This window comes from Pelodiscus sinensis, chromosome 11 (assembly GCF_052426305.1).
Source record: "Pelodiscus sinensis isolate ZL-2025 chromosome 11, ASM5242630v1, whole genome shotgun sequence".
NCBI lineage: Eukaryota > Metazoa > Chordata > Testudines > Trionychidae > Pelodiscus > Pelodiscus sinensis.
In genome coordinates this window covers 19483875-19505393 of record NC_143062.1, presented here as the reverse complement: position 1 = coordinate 19505393, position 21519 = coordinate 19483875, and the positions used below count along the sequence as shown (strand labels likewise).

The following is a 21519-nucleotide window of genomic DNA, read 5'->3' as shown; positions in this document are numbered from 1 at the left end:
GAGAACATACAGAGCCCAGGACAGCTGTGTGTGTGGCATTCTGATGGGCGAAACCACAGGACTATCTTCCAGTGGCAGATGCAGTTAAGTGCAGATTAGACATGTCCAGAGACACTAAATCCTTTCGGGGGGGGGGGGGGGGGGAATCCCTCTCCAGCCCTAGTTACATCCCCTACTTCAGATTCATCCCCAGTCAATCATTAGAGCTGAGTCAATTTCACATGCAGTGATGGGGGCAGGGAGAAGAAGCTGCCTGTGAGAGTCACTGTGTCCCTTTCCTCTCCAATGGACTAGGACTCGCTAGTACAAAGAGCCCCCATCTCAGTATCAGAGAGCGCCCTGCCGGGAGCAGAGAAAAGGGGGACGTTGAACCAGGGCTGGCGTGGAACCAAATGTCCTGCTTCAAATGAAAATGAAGCTCAGCCCCCCCATCACAAGCCAGAGTTGCTGGGTGGGGGCATACCGGAGGGTGCCACTTCAAACAATCCTACCCATCACCAAAAAAGCCCCTGTGACCTGACAGCCTGACCATACTGAGGCCTGGAATGGAACAGAGTGTCCTAGACAAAGCATGGATCACACCCGGAACGCCAACAGAACCACTAGCCTTAGATTCTCTGGGATTCCTTCGGGCTGAGGAAGGGAGAAATCAAGCCACGATGCAAAGTCGGGGGAAGGATTCACAAGCTGGGGTTGCTGTTTTGTACCCATTCCCATCTCTGGAGACATCTGCAGCTAATCACTGGGTTGGCTCAGTCATGCTTGGTCCAGTAGGGAAGGCGCCACAGAGAGGAATGACAGAACAAGGCCAGCTGGGCTCTGAGAATCAGGGGGTTCGAACCCACCCCAAGGACACAATAAAAACAAACCACATGGAGGTAAAATGCTTTTCTCTCTTTTTTTAATAAATTTAAGAACCACCCCTCCCCCGTCGAATGCAGCAACTAAAATAAACTAAAAGGAATCAGGGCTACGAGTCATAATCTTCCTCCTCCTCGTCCTGCGCTGGGACAGGGGGTGCTGGAGCAGAGGGCATCATGGCAGGCAGGGCTGGGGGCACGGAGACAGGCATGGCCATGGAGGACTGTGGGGGGCAGGTGAAGTGCAAATATGGCGCTGGAGAGCTGGAGCCAGGGCGGGGAGAAGGAAGAAAATTAGTGTGGGGGAGGGAAGATCATCTACCCCATATCCCTCACCCCCGCCGTTGGCCCAATCACATCCATGGGCTCTTCCAGTATCCCCATTATCCTATCCAGCCTGGTGTCCACCCCCTCTATCAGGGCAACAGGCCCATCTGGCTTGTTATGCCCCCAGCTCTGCCCCACAAGTCAGGATCCATCCAGAGCATATGTTCTGCTATGAGGGTTCCAGCGCCCACTCCCCGTAAGTAGCTAAAGTTCGACTCTAACCCCTCAATCCCACTCCCATCCCTCAGTCAGGGACAGAACCCAGAAGTCTTGCCCCCTAGCCCAAGATCTAAACACTAGCCAGCAATGCCCAGTCCCTCAGCCCTACTGAGGTAGTGCCTGGCTTGGCAGGCCATGGCTCCTGACTGGACAGCCTCCGATTCATACCTGGGGAAGTGAGTGGTGGGGCGGCTGGGGGGTGTAGACTGGGACGTCTCCTCTTCCCCATCGCTCTCACTGTCCTCAGAATCATCCTGTGGAAGCAGGTTAAGCAGGGGGCTCAGCATGGAGATGGCACCACCTGAGGGACACAGTGACTCATGCTCCCCAGAGCTGGCCCCATGGACACTGAGCAGGAAAAGGGGAAAGGGACTCAGCCCCACGTCCCACAAAAGGGAAACGATAGAGCTGAGAATAGAACCCAAGAGACCTGGCTCTCAGCACCCCCTGCTGTAGCCACCAGACCCTACACCCCTCTGTGGATACCCAGCTCATACACCATACAGGGAGGCAGCCAAGATGGGCAACCTCTGAAGAACCTTCACCATCTATCCCACACAAGGACTTAAAACCTCTCCCCCGGCCCTCAGTGTCCCATGCACGTCAGCAAAGCTCAGCCAGCAGGGGGCAGTACTGCATGCAGGAAGGAGCCTGCGGGCTGGGAGACACCTCCTGCTAGATTCACCTCCTGCTCAGAGTCTGTGCCTGACTGCTTCGGGTCCTTTCCTTTGCTGCCAGTGCCACCGTTCTTCCGCCCACTGCCCGGCTTCCGGCCCCTGCGTCCAGAGAGAGACCAAGGAGTAGTCAGGGCTCTGTCAATGGATCGGGACTCCAGCAGAGACTGATGCAGAAAGCATCCCTTGACCCCTCAATCCTGGGTCACTCAGTCCCCCTGGCTTCACGCCAGGGCTCCCCGGTCACATCCCAACCCCAACACCCTTGAACCACACTTTGGGGTTCCACTTGTCAAGCTCCCAAACTGGCCACAGCACTCCCTACTGGGACAATCACCGGTAATGTGTTCCAATCCCCTGGGGGTGCAATGGGGAAGAGGCATTTAGGAATCACTTTGCAACAGGGCTGGAGTGCAGCCATCTCTGGTGTGTGGTATGGTGGCTGGGTAACAGCACACAGCAACAACGCCCAGGTTCCGCTAGGAAGCATGAAGAAGGCCCATGCCTAGTTCTGAGGGCAAAGCAGGGGTTTTGGGAGGCAGAATGAATTGGAATTGAGTTGGACACTGGAGTTTGTTCTCAAATTCTTAGTGAAGGGTGAGAGCATCTGTGGTAACCACCGTCTGTCAGTGTCTCCCTGCAACACAGCACTCCCTAGTGCTGTGCTAGAGCTAGCAGTGACTAAGAGGAGGCACACCCCTCTTGAGCCCCACCACACTCCCTGCAGCACACTGGGGAATAAAGGCCAGCGTGGGCTGTGAGGGCAGAGTGCCCTCTACTGAGCCCCAGCCTCATTCACTGTAGCACAGTGCCTCAGGGAGCATTCGCCAGCAGCAGGGATGTCAAAGTGTAGACGACTACACAATTGATTGATAAGCCTGGGCTTATCGGTTAATCCTGCTGATTACACACATTCCCTGCCTTGCTGCCTCTGTATCAGAGGCAGCAGGGGGAGGAGAGGTGGGAGCTGGTGTCTGCCGGGCTCCTCATGTTCACTGGATCTGCCTGCCCGTTCCACCCACTGCCTGATAGAGAAGCAGCAGTGTGGAGGGCGAGGGGGGCAGGCGGGAGCCAAGAGTGCAGCTCTCCATGCATACCGGCTCTGTGGAGCCACCTGTCCCCCTTCCCCTTGCTTCCCCCTACAGAGGCAGCAGGGGGGCAGACAGGAACTGGTGCTGGAGGAAGCCAACAACTGGCTCCGCGGAGCTGCCTAGGCCCTGTCCCCACATCCAAGGTCCCCACAGGAAGGGGCTGCTCCAGCATCCCATGGGGCAGCCTCTGTCCACAGTGAGCCTTGGAACACCGCAGACAAAGGCTGCTCTGCAGCAGCAGCCCCTGTCTGTGTGGGTCCGAGCTCCCCGGACAGGGGGCTGCTCCATGCCGGAGCAGCCTCGGTCTGCAGGGTGCTTGGAGCCCCAACAGACAGGGGCTCCTGCCACCCGCACTGCTGCCTCTGTGTCAGAGGCAGCAGCAGCAGGGGGCAGCAGGCGGGAGCCCGTCTGCGCAGGGAGTTGGTTTTTAAACAGGCTCCCCTTGTGGACTGGCTCTTGCCTGCCACCTTGTGCTGGTGCCTCTGATAGAGAGGCAAGAGCGCAGGATGGCAGACACCTCCCCGGGAATGGGGCCGGGAGCACGCTGGCTGCCAGCTCTGCCCCCGGGGACTATCAAATAATCATGTAACGGCTAAAATTTCATGTGGTTACACGACTATTCAATTACACGGTCTCTAACATCCCTAGCCAGCACTGGCTGCAAGGTACAAACCTCCCCACTGAGCCTCTCACCCCCCTCCCTGTAGCACAACGCCGCCTACTGCCCACCTCCTAGAGACCTTCTCTCCCTCAGCGTGGTTGTCCTCCACGTCTCCCTGCATGTCGGGCACCGAGGCCACCAGATCCTTGAGGAAGTCGAACTGCTGCTCCAGCTCTATACACTGCTTCCTGCAGGGAACGGAGAGCAACTCAGATTCTGGGGGAGGGGACTGCAGCACCCCCACTCTCAGAAACCTCTTCCCCAGCCCTCAATTTCCCAGACCCTATTGGCTTCCTGAGGACTAATAGGGATCCCCATGGTGTATCCAGCCCAGCTGGGGATGCAGGGTTTAAAGTCTCTCTTCCGCACACAGTAATCATCATTGCCTCCCTGAGCTTCAGTCCTGCTAGGGATCAGTGACTCAAACCCACCTACCTCCCCATTTGAAAATGGGGAAACTGAGGCACAAAGGAGGGGAAAGGACTATCTAAAAGTGCTATAGTGAATGGGTGTCAAAGCAGAGAATGAAACCTAGGAGTGCTGGCACCCAACCCGCTGTTCTAAGTGAGACAGGTCTGTCTGTAGCTGTGCTGATCTGGTTGTGGAGTAGATCTGGCATTTCTTTGTTCCAGTACTGCAAGAGTTGGGTCACAAAGTCCCCAGCTGGGCAGAAGAGGGGTGCACAGGTGGAAAGGGGTACTTACAGGTGGGAGGTGGTCATGGTCTTGGCATTTCTGGACTGTGTCACCTGACAGGCCTTCCTGAGGAGCGACTCCAAGAACAGCTCCAGCGCCCGGGCTAGGGCAAGCCAAGGGTTAAGGGAACTCAGCACTGGGATCAGAACCCAGGAGTCCTGGCTCCCAGCCATCTCCCATCCTGCTCTGACCCAATAGCTCTTCTCCCCTCCCAGAGCTGGGGATGGAATCCAGGAGACCTGGCTCCCACTCCCTCTCACGACCCCGGTCTAACACCACTTTCCTCCCAGAGCTCAGACAGAACTCCGGAGTTCAGAACTCACAGCCTCCCCCTGCTCTAACCACTAGACAAGCTGCCTCTGATCCTTTGTGTAACCTGCTGCTGTAATTAGCCACTAGCTGGGACAATGAAACCTCTAGGATGATGAACCAAGCCTGGCTGGGAGGGAGATCCCCAGGACTGCCCAGACCACAAGGTGGCATTTGGGGTTCAGGAGTGGGAGCTCAGCACAACAGCACTCCCAAGGATACATATAATGACGGGAACAGCAGCGGCCACCTTCCCAATCTCCTCATCTGTCTGCATGATCTTCTTGATCCGGGCCTGGGAGAGAGATGAAAGGAAACAGTTACTATCAGGGATGGGGTCTTATGAACTGCCCTCAGGGCTCCCCACTCCCGTCAATACTAATGCTAAGACCATGACTGTGTGGACCAGAGAGAGCACCCCATAAAGAGAAAGGCTTTCTAGTCCCAGCCGTGGCACTGACCACATCTCATCCTCTGTTCCCCTGAACCGCCCTGTCTGCTGCCCTAACAGCAAAAGGTCCCAGATTCTATTCCCTACCCCTGGAATTAGCCAGGCCCAGACCTAGGGTTGGATTTGTACAGCTCTTGTGTATTCCCAGCCATGTGCTCTAACTACTGGACTCCCCTTCCTTCCCAGAGCTGGGATAGATCCTAGGATTCCTGGCAAGCAAGCCTCTGCTCTAACCACTAGCCCCATCCACTCCTCTCAAGTGATTTTAGATCTCCAGACATAGGTGCCATGCACCTCTTAATTCCTGCATGACGCTGCCACCCTTTCTCTAGGCCAGTGTTTCCCAATTTTATTGGGCCACAGAATCCTTTTCAGCTTGAAAGAATTTCAAGGAACTCCTAGGGTTGCCAGAGTAAAATTTGTCGAGGAAAAAAAAAAAAAAAGACCCTCCGTGCCCCGCCGCAAAAAGGCTCTGTCTCTTTAAGAGGGGGCGGGGAGTGCTGAGTTCTCACAGGACCCTTACTTTCATTTCTCGGAACCCCAGGGTTCTGCAGAGCACCAATTGGGAAACATTGCCCTAGGCCACCCTTCACTGAGAACAATCAGCACATGCTGTGCCCCTGGGGAGCTGGTCACTCCAGCAGAGATTCCATGGGTCACTGGCTCCTTTCTTTGGTGACTAGGTCCTTTGGGACAGCCAAGGCTGAGAGGTCAACTCCTTCCTTGCTTGCCCAAGCTCCAAGGGCACTGGTAGTCTCACCGAGAGCTATTCCTGCCCGTTATGGCTCTGGGAACCCTCCCTGTGCCTAAGCAACACAGCAGCGGCCCCCTTCTCCCCTCGCAAGCTAGGGTTCAAACTCACCCACCCCTCCAGACACAAATCAACACTTTCCTCCACTGGACTGGAGCATGCTGAAACCAAAGGATGTTTGTATCCATGTCACAGGGCAATAAAATCCCCTACACCCAGCCATGGGAGCCGACAGCTTCCAGGGGACCCAGTTCCATGCCCCCACAAGGGGCAGAGCTGGAGGCAGCAAGTCCTCAGTGCCACATGCATGGTGTTGGGCCTCCGGCAGGCCTCAGTGCCTCACGGAGCAGTGTTCCAGCAGCGATTTCAAGGGCCTGGGACTTACGTCGCTGCAGTATCAGCAGCGGTGGCTGGGAGCCCTGGGCTCCTTTGAGTCACTGGGCCCTGGGGCGATTGCCCCCTTTGCCCCTCACCCTCATGTCAGGGGGCCTGCATCCAGCTAAGGGGGCAAAGCATAAGGTGTCAGCTGTCACAACCCAGGTGTAAAATAGCGAGGATCAAAGCTAAGTCACAAGTCTTGCCTTTTCTGGCATGCCAGGTACTGCACAGACTCTGAACTGAGATTGGGAGCTCCTTTGTTGTGCCTGGCAATGCACAGATCCCAACCCAAGATTAGGGGCCCCCCACTGTGCCAAGTTCTGCACAGAGCCTGACATGAGACTGGGGGGCTCGACTGTGCCACGTACCACACAGACTCTAACTCAACACCGGGGCCCCTATTATGTTGGGCACTGCATGGATCCTGGCCCAAATTCAGGGCCCTGGCTGCACCAAGTGCTTCACAGACTGAAAGTGAGACAGTCATTGCCCTATGAAGTCACTCTTTAAACAGAGAAAATTTTATTACAGATGGGGAAACTGAGGCACCAAGAGACATATCTTGCTCAAGGTCGCAGGGAGAACATGTAGTACAGCCAGGCACTGAACCCAGATCTCCAACTTCACCTGGTGCCCCAACCACAAAGTCAGAGCTTTAGCTTTGGGAACCAAAGGGGCATAGAAGCTAGAGTCAGTGCTGCCAGCTCTCACAATCTTACTGTCAACTTCACTCTAAAATCCCCAGCTTGTGGATTCAAGAGATGCAGATAGAATCACATCTTGACCCTTAAAAGGTCCTTTTCACTAGGGATGTGAATGACTAATCGACTATCCAATAAACAAATGTTTATCTGATAGACGACACACTAGTCGACTAGTTGCTCTCCCTCTTGCTGCTGCTATCAGAAATAGGCAGCAAGAGAGAGAGGGAAGAGGAGGGGGTGCTTCAAAGCCGCAGCACTGCGTGAAGCCTGGGGTCAGCTGGGGACTCCCCCACTGACCTTAGGCTCCAAGTGGCGCTGAGCTTTGAAATGCCTCATGGAGCCTGAGACCAGGCTCCCTTTGGTGTTTCAAGGTGGCAGTGCTGCATGGAGCCCGGGGTCAACTGGGGACTCCAAGTCCCCAGCTGACCCCGGGCTCCAGGAGGTGCGTCCGCTTTGAAATGTCATGGGGAGTATGGGGCAAGTGGGCGACTGCTTGAGTCCCCCCTTGGCCCCGTGCTCCCTGCAACACTTTTGCCTTTGAAGTGTAGCAACAACTTTAGGGCTGTTGCTACTTCAAAGGCGGAGGTGCCCTTACTGACTAAGCAAATAGTCAATGCAAATTGCATCAGCTATTCAATTAGCCAATTAATCTAAAGTTAACATCCCTGCTTCCCACCAGAGCAAAAGGCAAATAAAAAAAACCCTTGCACCTCCCAATGATTCTCTTTTTTAAATCATGTTTTTAGGATCTGATGAAGGATTTTTAATCACTTGCGGATGGTAATGCCGATTTCAGTGATTTTGTGGTGGTGGTCAGGATGGTGAAGGTTCCCCAATTGGCATCAGGGAGCCCAACATAAGAAAGGAGGAACTGAAACTGAGAAGAGGTGAAATTGATCAGGCAGCTTTCATTTTCCATACTACCCCAACTCGGAAGATGTGACAAAGATAGAAAAGGAGGGCTTTGTGGTGCGAGCACACTGTGGTGAGAATTCCATGGGGAAAGGAGACCTATACAATCAGTAAATATATCCCCTTCTCATACAGTAGCAGTTTCTTCCTGCCATATCAATAAACAATCTTTCCCCTTTTCACTGAAGCCCTCAGGTACTACAGTAGTGTCCCAGGAGAGGCAGGTCCAGAATTAATTCATTTTATAGAAAGGAGAGCGGAGGGAAGTGTCCCTTCCACCCTGAATAGGACTGCATAGATGGCACTGCTGGGGCTAAAACCCAGGAGTTTTGGCTCTTGTGCACGCTGCCTGCTCCTCCCCCCAACCCCATCCCTATTGTAACCCACTAGACCCCACTCCCCAGCCAGAACAAAGCATAGAATCCAGGAAACTTGAGTCCCCTTCATCTGAAAGACCATAATCCCACCAGACAGAATAACCTGAACCACACATTCTCCCCCATTGGCCCACCAGAGCTGTGGGTCCCAAAGGATTGGGGGGAGATTCATCATCCCTTGGGAGGGGGTGCATGAAGAGAACCTCTGAACGGGGGCCAAGTTTCATTACGGTTAAGGGGTGTGTGTGTGTAGAGCCCTTTTATGGTTGGGGGCCTTGACCAAAGAGGTCAGGGAGGGAAGATGAGGCTTCCTCACGAAGGGAGTTATCCTAGGATCCCTGAAGAGGTGGAAGATTCAAATGGAGGGCTACAGAGGGAAGGGGCATCCTTCTGGGGATTAGCAGTGGGCAGTATTGGAAGGAAACTCTATATGGGGTAGGGATGTGAAGGACTAGTCAACTATCCGATAAGGAAATGCTTATTGGATAGTTGACAGGATAGCGGACTAGTTGCTTCCCCCTGTCTCCCTTGCTGCCTGTATCAGATAGTTGCAGCAAGGGAGGGGAAGAAGGATGTACTTCAAAGTGGCAGCGCTGCACGGAGCCCCGGGTCAGCTGCTCCATGTGGTGCTGCTGCTGCTTTGAATGCCACAGGGAACCTGATGTGAGGCTCCTCGCAGCATTTCAAAGCGGCAGCGCTGCATGGAGCCCGGGATCATCAGGGGAGTCCTCCCACTGATCCCAGGCTTTGGTGCTTTTGCTTTTGAAGTGTAGCAAAAATGCATCGACTATCCAATTAGTCAATTGCCCAATGCTTAAATCCTTAATATGGGACAGAGGGGATCCAAATAGAGGGAAGCAGGTACATCCTTATGGGAGAGCAAGGAAGTCTTGAGTGGGGCAGGTGGGCATGCACTACAGGGAGAAGTGGATAATGAAAGTATGAGGGGCACATAAAAGAGGATGCTGCAGGAGTATCTCTATGTGAGCACTATAGAGGAAGACAATATTAGCTTGGGGTGGGTAAGGGGAGGCAGAGGCAGGGGGATGAAGACTGGGCCTGGTGGACTGGACTGGGCGGAGGAAGGAGGGAGCTAGGTCAGACAAGCCAGTGGGGACGAGGATGCAGCATTCACAGAGGCTCAGGCTGACCTAGGCTGGGTCCAGAACTTTGGAAGATCTGGAGAGGGGGGAAGGGGGTGTGAGAAGGTGGTAGGCTGAAGACAGACCGGGGTGGGGTTAGGGGGAACCCATGGAGGGAGCTAGGCTGGGCTCAGGGGAGTTAAGGGTGGAGGGCAGATGAAGGAGATGGGGGAGTGGCTAGGCCAGGCCCAGGGGGTTAAGCGGTATCAGAAAAGGGACTAGGTGGCCCGGGAGCTGGGTGTCAGGGTGACTAGACTGACCCGGGGGAGTTAAGGGGTATCGGGGGAAGGGGGGGCTAGGCCGGCCTGGTGCTGGGGGGGGCTTAGGAAGGATGCCGGGTGGAGCCAGGCCAACACAGAAGGTAAGGACGGCCCGAGGAGTTAAGGGGCATGGGGGGGCCGGCCGGCCCGGAGGGCGGGGTGCCGGGGGACAAGCAGGCCGGCCTGGGGACGCTACGCCGGGCCGGGGGCTAGCGGAGGCCCCGGGGCCGGCCCGCACTCACCGGCGGGAAGCGCGCGTTGTATTTCTTTTTCTTGCTCGGCATCGCGGGGCTCAGGCTCAGACTCCAGCAGCGGCAGCAGCGACCCCAGCCCGCCCCACTGCGCCCCGCCCCTCCGGCTCCCTGCGTCTCCTGCGCCGCCCCGGCCGCCAGTGTCCTAGCGCCGCCGGAACACGCCAGCGCTCATCCATTGCCCTTCCCCCCCAAAGCACCCTACTCAGCGCAGGGCCACCCCAGCACAAACGCCACCCTGCGTCTCCCCCTCCCCGCCCCTAGCACTGGCGCCCTCTCTTCACAGCAGTTCCTGTCTCGGGCTCATCCTCCCCGCAGAACCGGGACGTGGGGCCCGTAACTCTGCTCTGTCCACCTCCTTCCCCACTGGTGCCTTCCACCTGTTTTTCCGCCTCCCCCTCCCAGCACCCCCAGAGAAAGCAGGTATGCTCTCCAAGAGTCACAGTTCCCTGGGATTGCCTGCTCTACAGCTACTCCCCACTCCTGGAAGATCCCTGGTGTCCTAGGTTAGCCCCCAGTACCAGAGATGGGGGTCTGTGAAGTTCCTATGCCCTCCCCATTGCCTTATGGAGGGTCTCAGGCTACCCCCTCTCCCTAAGCCCATAGAGTGAGTTATATGCAGATCACCCTCCAGGGGTTTGAGGTCTTCCTTGCACTACGGATGGCAGAGGGAGTGCTTGTGCACTAGCGTCCTTGGTTGTTTCCCCCCCTCGCAGCCATGGGCCCTCCCTTGCTACATCTGAAAGCTGGGCCAGGGAGCTCTGTAGCAACAGCCCCTGTGCCCATCCTAGAAGTGGATCTATTTCATCACCGGGTGAGGGGGCCAGGGCCCCTGTGCTCTACACCAGAGGGGACTGGACATAAGAACGGCCATACTGGGTCAGACCAAAGGTCCATCTAGCCCAGTGTCCTGTCTTCCACAGCCACCAATGCCAGATGCCCCAGCGGGAGTGAACAGAACAGGGAGTCATCAAGTGATCCCTCTCCGGTCGTCCATTTCCAACCCCTGACCAACAGAGGCTAGAGACACCATTCCTACCCATCCTGGACACCCATTACCCCCCAGAACACGGCTCAGGGTCACACTACGGGCCCGCCACTGGCTCGGGGAGGCCGTGCTCCACTTTCTGACAGGGGCCACCGCAACACCAGCTGCAGCTTCCTGGCAGGAGCCAGGCCCCACGAAACTTCCCACGCCCAGAGACACCGGAACGCCTGGGCTGGAGACACAGTCACCGGCCGAGGGGCGGGGCTGGAGTGGATTGGTGGCTTTTAGGCCCCTCCCACCCTCTTTCGCTCTCTAGCCCCGCCCACTCAAGCTTCAGCCTTCCCACATCCCGGCTCCGCGCGTTTCCACATCCGGGTGAGGCCGAGGCCCCGCCCCAGTGGCCGTTATCCGTCGCGTGGGCGGAGCGCAGCGCGCCGCAGGATGGGGCCGGCCGGGAGCTGAGCGCGGGAGGGGGCTGGTGAGGGTGAGCGCGGAGCGGGCGCTTGCGGAGCTGTCTCGGGGTGGGCCCCGCCCGGGGTCAGAGGCGCTAGGGGGCGTGGAGGGACCCGCGGGCGTTAGGCCCGGCCCGCGCGCAGATGGTTCCTCCCCGTGCAGCCGGGGGCATGGCCCGTCTCGTTCCCAGTTGGGGGCTGGGCAGCGGGGGGCTGGGTCCTTTCCCCGGCTCTTGGGGGCGGCGGGGAGACTCCCGGTGTCTTTCCCAGCTTTGCTTCGGGCCGGCTGCAGGGCGAGTCCCGCCCCCTTTCGGCGTTTCACATGGTCCCGTCTGCGGGATGGTTAATGAAACTAACTCCCCGAGTCGCTTCCTGAAGCCGCGTGTCCCGCTCGGTGCCCCCAGCAGCATCTCCCAGGGTAGCCGAGTCCTGATCCTCTAACCGATATTGTGCTGTGGCAAGGGAATGGATGCTGCTCGTCTCTGTAGATGAGGGTGTGTGTAGTGAAAGCGTTGTGCTCTCGCTGTGCTATATGGGGAAGGGTCCCAGTATGGAAGCAGCTGAGTCCAGCTGGTCTAGGAGAAGTTTAAAAGACACTGTCAGGGGATCTTAAGTTTATACCCCTCGGCATAGGCGTGTTTGTGGGCTCCCTGGATCATTTAGTGTTCTCTGCTCTTTATCCACAGTGAAACCTGATTTTTCTCTAATAGGAAAGTCAAGGCAGCATCTTTGTGGGGTGCATACAGTAGGCAGCCTGCCAAGAGCAACAGATAAATCCTCAGTTGAATTTCCATGTGGTCTTTATGTTAGCGTTGCTCATTCTCAGCCCTGATCATTCATCTTGCGTTTGAATACCTATCCTGCATTGTGTTCACTTCTCCGGCAGCCCATGAGCAGCAGGTAAATTATTCTGGTTTGTGTATGGGAACTAATTGGGTGCCTCAATCAACAGAGGACAATGGGATGGGCTACAGGGCATAGTCCTGCATTGGGGACATGGGAGGTAATGGGGGTTCCATCCACAGTGGCCAGAGTCCTGTAGAAGACTGGAGTAGTAATGGATGTAGAGCAGCAGTTCCCAACCTCTTCCAGATGGAGACCCCTTTTGACAATTCAGGAATACTTGGTGACCCAAGGCAATTCAAGAACAGGGGGAGGCGAGGGGGCAGAGCCACCTGCGAAGACACTTGGCGACCCTTTTGAAATGTAATGGCAACCCATATTTGGGTCCTGACCCATAGGTTGGGAAACACTGATGTTGAGGAATCTCTGTTATTACTGGGTAGGGTACTCAGGGATGGACACTAGCAGCTGAGTGTATCCTGGGCTCTGCTGTGGAGATTGGATTAGATGGTGCTTCATAATTTTGCTTCCCATCTCCTTGACCCTTCCATCCTAGGTTCTTCTCCTTCAGAGGCCAGTGAGTGATGTCAGACCAGGATGATGGGGATGCAGGAAAGGAAGGGGCCTTCTCGGCCGAGCACCTGGCCGCTGAGTCCATGGCAGCTGACATGGACCCCTGGCTGGTGTTTGATGCCCGAAAGACCCCCCGGGCTGAGTTTGAGGAGTGGCTGCAGACCTATCAGCCCTCACGGGTGTCTCGCTTTGGAGATCCTGAGCACCGCACTGAGCCTGTGGGCTGGATTGCCATCTATGGCCCAAATTACTGCCCAGAGTCAGGTGACGTGGTGGGGCTGCAGGAGGCTTGGGAGCGGCTTCAGATCAGTGGGCGCCATGTCACCTTCAACACTATCCGTGAGCTGGCACTCAACCACCGTGTCCTCACTGGCAAGTGGTTGATGCACCTGGACACTGGCTTCAAAGTGGACCATGCCTGGAGTGGCATCGCCCGCTCAGTGCTGGAGGGGCGCTTTGGGGTGGCCAAGGTCAGCCCCTGCTATCCTAGCTCGGACCGCAAGCATGTCATCTGCATCTACACAGATGATTTCACTGACGAGGAGAAAGTGATGGATGCGGATGCTGCCATCCGGGGAACCGGCGTCAAGTGCCTGCTCTCTTACAAGCCTGATGTCTATACCTATCTAGGCATCTACCGGGACAATCGCTGGCACCTCTGCCCCACCATCTATGAGAGCAAGTTCGACTTAGAGTGCATCCCCCGCCGCTCCCGTATCATCAACAAAGTCAGCAACACTGAGGTGACTTAGCTGGGGAGAGGGGCGCAGTCTGGCAGTTCCCCCTTTCCCCTCTCCAATATGGGCATCTGGCACCAATGCCTCCCAACTGTGCTTTGAAACTGGTTTCCTCTGGTTTGTTGGAGGTGGCCTGCACTTGATGTACATAGACGTGAGAGTCATTTGAAGGCCTCACACAGACTACAAGCCCAGCATGTAATGTTCCATGCTTCTGTAATAGTCTTCCTCTTCAAAGGGCAGAGGCTCTGCTAGAATCTGCAGCTGGCTGAGATGTCAAACAGCAGGGAGGAGCATTGGCCGCTGGGAGATGTTGTGTCTGCTGGTCATGCTTCTTAAAGATGACAGGTGACTATCTTGCAGTATTCTCGGCCACATTTGGTACACTCCAGCACAAGCAAGGCTTGTATTAACATGGTCCTCTCTCAGTTTCCCTGGAAAGACCCCTTTGCTCTTTTGAGCTGCAGTCACTCGGATAGAAGACCGTGGAAGTTGTTGCAACCAGTTGATACTGTCTCTTTATATTCCCAAAGCCCATGGGGTTTGCTGCTGTCCCTTTGGCAAGCTTAACTCCATTGTGCTACCATATAGCTGAGAGCTAGGGCTGTGAGTTCAACTCTGTGCTACCACCTTCCGGTTCTGCTCGTATGTTGTAAAGTGTCACAGGTCCCAGCAGCTTGTCTCTTAGGAAAGCCTAATCTGATGGAGCTCACTTAGTAGAGGCGATGTGCCTAAGCTCTGCTTGTATGGCAGCAGCTGGCTGATGTTATTGAGAGGGTTGTTGGAAACTGGTTCTCCAGCCATTGCAGCCCTTGGTGGACAGAGCTGCCACATGAAAGAAGCCACAGTCGAGTCTATGCAGGGCCCATTAAGGTTTCTCATGATCACAGAAACAGGACCATGCTGCTTGGAAAACAGGAGGCGCAGGTGTTCCATTGACACTCTATGTAGGCCCTTCACTGAGCCTCTTCCCTGAAGAACTCTCAGAACATACAGTCTGTGTACACCTGTACACACCCTGGAAAAGGGCTGTGCAATGAGTCCCCTCAATAGTGCTGTTTATTAAATGTCCTAAAGGAGGGTTTAACAGTCAAGGGGGGGGGGGGTAGATACAGCCTGGGAGCCCCCCTACCTGATCTAAGAGTTAGTGCCCAGGTCTATGTAAAAGTTGTCTTTAAAATGCCTCTCCTGTGGTCTTGATCATATTGAATCCTGACCCACTCTGGTGGGGAAGGGGAAGCAGGAAGGATCTTCTCTGAACTCTCAGGACTCTTGGTGATGAGGATGGAGCAAAGGGCTGCTGGAGGGTTTGGGTCTTCCTTGCTGAATGTTTTTCTCCCAGCTGCCCAATGGGTGTTTGAGGTGTAAACAGGCTTAATAAAACCCCATTCAGTGGACAATTGTTTTTATTTCCTGGGGTGAGACCACAATGCCCTGGTGGGGCAGACCCAATGCCAGTTGGAGGCCCAAAGCACTGTTAGCATCTCCCCTTCTGTGCAAAAGGGGTGGGGGGAGACATGTCCTACATTGCTGCAAGTAGCTGTCCTATGGGGGTGCTGAGCAATAAGGATGGTGAAAAAGTGCCTTACCTTCACCCTGGTGTACTTGAAAGCTTTTCTCACATAGCCCTGTCCTCTCATTTGATGCCTGGCATTAAGGCAGCCTAGAGCAGACATCTCTGCCCAGAATTGTAGAGAGACTCAAATAGCTGGGAGTGCCTGCAGGGCTGCACAGGGGAGGGAAAGCAGTGCATGGAGTACCTAGGGGTCGCCAGAGGCATGTAGATTAGGCTACCCCCCATAGGAAAATGGATCGGCAATTTAAATAATCGCCACTTCATTTAAATTTAAATGGCTGCTGCGCTGAGTTGATCAGCTGTTTGTCGGCTCAGTGCGGTAGTCTGGACACTCCGCGGTCGACATCAAAGGCATTTGTCGACCTCCTAGGTAAACCTCATCCCAGGAGGCATACCTGGGAGGTTGACAAATGCCTTTGATGTCGACCGCGGAGCGTCCAGACTACCGCACTGAGCCGACAAACAGCTGATCATTTAAATCGCTGCTTCATTTTCCTAGTGCAGGTAGCCTAATCTACATGCCTCTATCGCCAGAGGCATGTAGTCTAGACGTACCGTAGAAGTGCATAGCTAGCAGGGGGCAGCACTAGCACCCAGAAAGATGTGCTGGAAAAGGGAGGTGGATGAAAGGATAGCTTGTGGCTGGGAGCTCCCTTTAGCTACAGTCCTGGATGGTGTGTTTTCATCCCTGCCCACAGGAACCTAGCATTCTTCACTAGAGCCCAGAAGTCCTGATTTGCAGTTCTCTCCTGCCCCGCTCCCCCAGGTTCTCTGAACAAGTAATGGCACCTCCCAGCTGGCCCAATTAGCCACAAGGGCAAAAGTCATTTCTAACTCTTATTTCAGTCACAGCACCTCTGCTCTGACCCCATCTCACCATGCCTACTACTAACTTGGGATGGGGGCTAAATGGCATTAGGGTGGAAGCAGAGAGAGGGAATGGGAATCTCTAGTTTTTCACTTGGACTTCAGCTTTAAGCTCATCTCTGGGCCAACAGCCAGCAATTCTTAAGGTCCAGAAGCTGGGGAAGTGGTTGCTCCAAAACCAGACAACCCATCACTGCCTCTCCCTGAGCTGCCTGTGAATCAGTTCCCTTAGGTCCACTGTGTCATAGGGAATGTGGTGGGTGAGATCTACCTAGTTCTCTGTGCTTTCTTTTGCTAGTTGAATGGGTGGGGGGGGAGCTGGAATGGTGGATTTCTACTTGATGTTTGATAGTTCAAGACCAGGAAGGCCCATTAGATTAGCTAGTTTGATAGTCTTGACTATTACAAGCCATTCACTTTCACCACTCCCCTTGTATTGACAATTACTTTAGTTAGACCAAAGCATTTTAATCAGGATACTAACCTGATGTGGGCCCTGGAAAGAACAAGAGGGGCTGAGGGTTCCCCAAGGGCCTTGCAATGGCAGAAAATAAATGATTGTGTAGCAGGTGACCCCATTCCACAGAAGGTGAAAACTTCCAGGGTCCCTGCCAATCTGACCAGGGGAAAATTCTTTCCCAGCCCCCAATCTGGTGATTAGCTGACCTTGAGCAAGACCCTCCAGCCGGGATGCTAGAGAGGATTTGATTTGGAATGCCAGGTTGGACCCTCTGGGCATATGGGAATGCCCACTGAATTTCACTGCAGAATTAAAGGGTGAGAAGAGATGAGCACAATCTGGGCCTGGTGGAAGGAAGGTTTGGAGCATTCATCTTCAAGAGGGAAGAAAAGGATATCAAGTTATGGGAGAGAGTGTGGCACTTTGGGCCATAAGGCAGAGCATACCAAGGAGCTAACCAGTGAAAGCAGAAAGGTCTAGTTAGCCTGTGAAACGATCAGAGGACTGCACATTTGACAGAGCAAGTGGTCATTTATCTGGGTAAGAACAGCTAGTCACACTAGTTACTGCTAACTACAAGTTTTGTATGGGTTAACAACTTAAGATGCTCAACAATTAGGGGTCAGGATGACTTCCAAAGGAAAAGATTATGCCACAGTTGCTACTAGCAGATTCTTGCACCTAGTACTGGCTGTGGTCAGGGCCAAAACCCAGGCCTACATGGGACTGATCTGGCACTTCCCACAAAGAGTGAAAGTGAATCCTTAAGGGGTTTTTTGATTAAGTAATTGCACAAAACTTGGATTACACACTGCCTGACACTCTAAAGCCTGTGTAAGTGGTCAGTGCTGTGACACCATTTCCAGTATGTACACTACATTTCCAGTATGTACACTCCACGGCACCCTACTGGACTAAGACCAGAATTTCGAGAGTAAAAGTGAAGCAAGTCTTTTTGTTAAACATTTTCTGGTCCCCTCCTAGAACAACAAAACCAGGGTGAAGCCTCTTTGCTACCCACACCACAGGGAGGGTGCATGGTCAGACACTGGAGGTGTTAGCCAGATCTGGAGTATAGTTGGGAACAGCTGGGTTCTCAGAGAAAGGGCAGAGCAGAAGATGTGGGGCTAATTTCACCCACACTCCTTGGCTATGTCTAGACAGTGGGGCTTTCAGAATACTGGAAGTATTCTGAAAAAGCAATTCTGCATCTTTAAATACACCTGTTATTTCAAAATAATGGGTGTGCTATTCTGGTATCCTTGTAACCCTTAATCCACCAGGGGTAAAGGAGTTGTCAGAACAGCATTTTATTTCGAGGTAAGAGCGCTGTGTAGATGTAACCACCACCAGGCAGATTTGAACCCCTCTGGAGCTGAGTATAGGAGCCTCTACCCTCTGAACTAAAAGCCAGCTGGCTTCTAGCCCATGCTGTAGAGGTCTCTTGATCTTAACTGTTGCTGTGGTCTAGGTACCACTTGCAGTGCTCAGTAACCGCACTAGGGCTGTCTACACTCACGGCTTCTTGTGCAAGAACGGCTGTTCTTGCGCAAGAATCCGCAGAGCATCTACACTGCCCATCCGCTCTTGCGCAAGTAAATGTACAGTATGGCATGGTAAGAGACGGCTCCTTGCACAAGAGCTATGCTGTTTTCGATCAGGCTTAAGCTCTCTTGTGCAGGCAGTCTTGCACAAGAGGGCAGTGTGGACGTTCGGCAAGCACGTGCTTGTGCAAGAATTGGCCTCCAGTGAAAAACACAGGTGGCCTCTCCGACACTCCGTACAGGCAATCACCACTCATTGGTTCCCCCTAATTGCCCCCCCTTAAAGACACAGGCATGGAACACAGCTATTTGCCATGTGCCGCCCAGGGAGCAGCCAGAGGGAGGAATGGCAGCTGCCCAGCATCAGCCAGCTCCCTCACACCCCATGGAGGAGCCACCCCAGAGCACCCAGCAGGCCCGAAGGGGCAGCAAGCGGTGGGCTCCATGCTGGAGCACCACCCAGGTGACTGCCCTCCTGGACCTCTGTGGAAAGGTGGAGGCCCTCTGGGACCCCAAGTCCCAGAGGAGAAATGCACACATTTTTGTCCAGATGGCCCAGGCACTGGCCACAAAGGGACACCCGGCCTGGACCCTGGAACAGGTCCAGGCCAAAATGAAGGATCTGCACCTCACCTATGTGCGGGCTAGCGAGCATGGGGGTGGCAGAGCCACTGCCTGTCCCCAGTATCACCGCCTGCACTAAATCTTGCGGGACAAAGGGGCCACTCCCCTGCTGTCCCAGGTGGACATGGCGGTGGCCACCCTAGTGGTCCGACCCAGGCCACCGGAGGAGGAGGGAGACTGGTCCTCGGACAAGGAGGAGGAGGTGGCAGAAGATAGCAGCCAGACCTCACCATCCCGGCCCAGCACCACTCAGGATGTGTCCCAGGCATCCTCCGAAGCCAGCGACAGATTGTCTGGTGAGTGCAGTGGCTACCAGTTGCAAGTGTGCTGGTGGGGGGCAGGGGGGAGAGGGACCACAGGATGGGGGAGAGGTAGCAGCACATTGCACAGCCTGGCCACATGCTGCGCAGAGGCATGCAGCACGTGCAACCTCGTACAGCTAGGGTTCCTAGGTGTCCAGTTTAGAACCAGACAGTCCAGTATTTGAGCTCTCTGTTCAGGAAACAAATTGAGAGGATAAAAATGAGAAAATATACGTCTGGGATTTTTTAATAAGATGTAATGTAGATTGTCATGTAATGTCAAGTGTGTCCGGTAATTTTGTTGAAACCATCCAGCAACCCTACGTGCAGCCTGACCAAGTGGCACAGAGAAGCAGCAGCTAGCCCCAGCACATGCCTAGGACCCCAGGGATTCCGCTCAACCAGATTGGGGGGACGGGAGGTTTGGCCAGGAGTAGGCCAGCCCCAAGGTTGCAGGCCTAACCCCACACAGCCTAAAGGGTGCTCCACACAACACACATCCATGGCCACCTCTGGGACACTGTAGCTTCCCCTGGGGAAGGCACAACAGGCCCCACCCCACCACATGTGGCCTCCCTGGGGGCTCCTGGGCCACCTTGGGACCCCCCCTCCACCCCAGGGGAATTCCCCCTCACCAGCCACACCTGTCCCCGGGCATCGTAACATGCTGGGAGGAGGGCACGGGGCTCTGGAGCACCATTGGGGCAGGGCTCACTGACCATGTTGCTCTCCTCTGCTTCTCCTGCAGTGGGACCCACAGCAAGGGAACCTTCCAGCCCCATCCCACTGGTGCAAAGAAGCCAAGTGGGACTGCCACCACCTGCTCCGCCGCCACGTCTGCACGATTGAGCGCATGGAGTGCACTCTGACAGAGAAGATCCGCACAGATGCGGAGTGGCGGGAGTGGGTGTGGGGCCAGTACCTGGAGCGCTGCAACCATGTCTGTACTCTCCTGGGCACCACTGCCAACCAGATGGGCCCTGTGCAGCAGCCCAATGCTGCCAGGCTCCCCTTTGCCACTCCTGGTTCTCCACCTGCCTTGCCTATGCCCCCTCCCGAGGTCCCCCACCCTCAGCACCTCCTAGTGCAGCCTGCCCCGACCCGGCCCAAGGGGCAGAAGTGCCCCCGCACCTGTGGGGGTGGGAGAGGCCTCCATTATCCATCATGAGGCCCTCCCAGTTCAGGGTCCCCTCCTCCCTCCAGTGCACTCCCTTCCCCATGTAAATAAAAAAGTGCCTTATGTACAGCAAGTGCATTTTATTTATTGGGAGGTGAGGGAAGGGTGGCAAGAAGGGGTGGTGATGGGAGCAGGAAGTGGGGGCACAGGGGCATCCCTGCAGAGGTGTAGGAGTGGCCTATTCTGGGGCCTGGTCCAGCATCACCCAGAGGACTTCCCGGACCCGAACCCTGTGGCAGTTGGTCTGCCAGGTGGCAGCTATGTGGAGCAGCTGGTAAGCTTGGCCCTCACCTACCATCCACCCCAGGAGGAAGGCCTCCCCCCTCCCTTCAATAATATTGTGGAGCATGCAAGATGCCGAGACGACCTCTGGGATGTGGTGCACCCCCACGTCCAGGCAGGTCAGGAGGAACCTAAACTATCCCTTCAGACGGCCAAAGGTGCACTCGACGGGATTGTGGGCCAGGGCCAGGTGGCTTTTGAAGGTGGCCTGGCTGTGGTCCAGGTCGCTGGTGTATGGCCGCATCCCCCAAGATGCACACGGGCATCCTGACATCCTCAATGGTGAATTCCCACTGAGGGAAGTAGGTGCCCGCCTCCAGCCTGTGGCACAGGCCTGAGTGCCTGAAGATGCGAGCGTCATGGGCCCACCTGGACCACCCCACATAAATGTTCTGGAACCGGCCCTGGTGGTCCACTAGCGCCTGGAGCACCACGGAGCAGTAGCCCTTCCGGTTTATTAACCAGGCCACTTGGTGCTCTGGGGTCCGGATGGGGATGTGGGTCCCGTCTATAGCTCCCCCACAATTCGGGAACCCGAGGCTGGTGAAGCCGGTAATGGTGCTGTCCATGTCCTGGGGGCGGATCACCCTCTGGAGCAGCACGTCATTGATGGCGTTGACGACCTGCAGAGGGATGTATGGAATGAGAGACAGTGCGTACATGGGCCCCTGGGGTGTGCTCACCCTCCCTTTGATGGCCCCTCCCCCCACACAGGGATCTCCCCCTCCCCCACCAGCGGGGCTGTGTGCAGGAGGGACAGCGTGACCCCATGTGCGGGGCTTCCCCTTTCCGGGACAGCCTTCCCCCACCCGGTCTGGCCCCTTCCCTCCCCCAGGTTGAGCCCATGGTCCATGGAGGGCCTTACCTGCCAGATGACCACGCTGATGATGGACCTGCCCACCCCAAACTGGTTCGCCATGGAGCGGTAGCTGTCCGGTGTGGCCAGTTTCCAGAGGGCAATCGCTACCCTCTTCTCCACGGGGATGGCAGGGTGCAGGCGGGTGTCCTGCTTCTGGAGCGCAGGGGTGAGCC

At 55.4% G+C, this 21519-nt stretch overlaps 2 protein-coding genes across 7 annotated transcripts; one reads left to right on the top strand and one right to left on the bottom strand.

The window, feature by feature from the left end:
• Positions 1–884: 884 nt before the first annotated feature.
• On the bottom strand, positions 885–10207 carry DRAP1 (DR1 associated protein 1). Of its 2 annotated transcripts, XM_075939005.2 has the most exons (7): positions 10054–10207; positions 5059–5131; positions 4537–4630; positions 3901–4020; positions 2092–2182; positions 1575–1660; positions 885–1124 (listed from the first exon to the last, which is right to left on the bottom strand). In XM_075939005.2, exons 1-7 carry the CDS (start codon positions 10093–10095, stop codon positions 971–973), a joined length of 660 nt encoding a protein of 219 aa, XP_075795120.2. In that variant the 5' UTR covers positions 10096–10207; the 3' UTR covers positions 885–970. The 2 variants fall into 2 exon arrangements, with proteins under 2 accessions (XP_075795120.2, XP_075795121.2); XM_075939006.2 differs by lacking the exon at positions 3901–4020.
• A 1142-nt stretch (positions 10208–11349) lies between these two features.
• On the top strand, positions 11350–15055 carry C11H11orf68 (chromosome 11 C11orf68 homolog). Of its 5 annotated transcripts, none has more exons than XM_075939004.2 (3): positions 11350–11425; positions 12213–12402; positions 12902–15055. In XM_075939004.2, exon 3 carries the CDS (start codon positions 12930–12932, stop codon positions 13668–13670), a length of 741 nt encoding a protein of 246 aa, XP_075795119.1. In that variant the 5' UTR covers positions 11350–11425; positions 12213–12402; positions 12902–12929; the 3' UTR covers positions 13671–15055. The 5 variants fall into 5 exon arrangements, with proteins under 5 accessions (XP_075795119.1, XP_075795116.1, XP_075795114.1 ...); XM_075939001.2 differs by having other exon boundaries at positions 11396–11528; XM_075938999.2 differs by having other exon boundaries at positions 11399–11534.
• The last annotated feature ends 6464 nt before the right edge of the window (positions 15056–21519 follow it).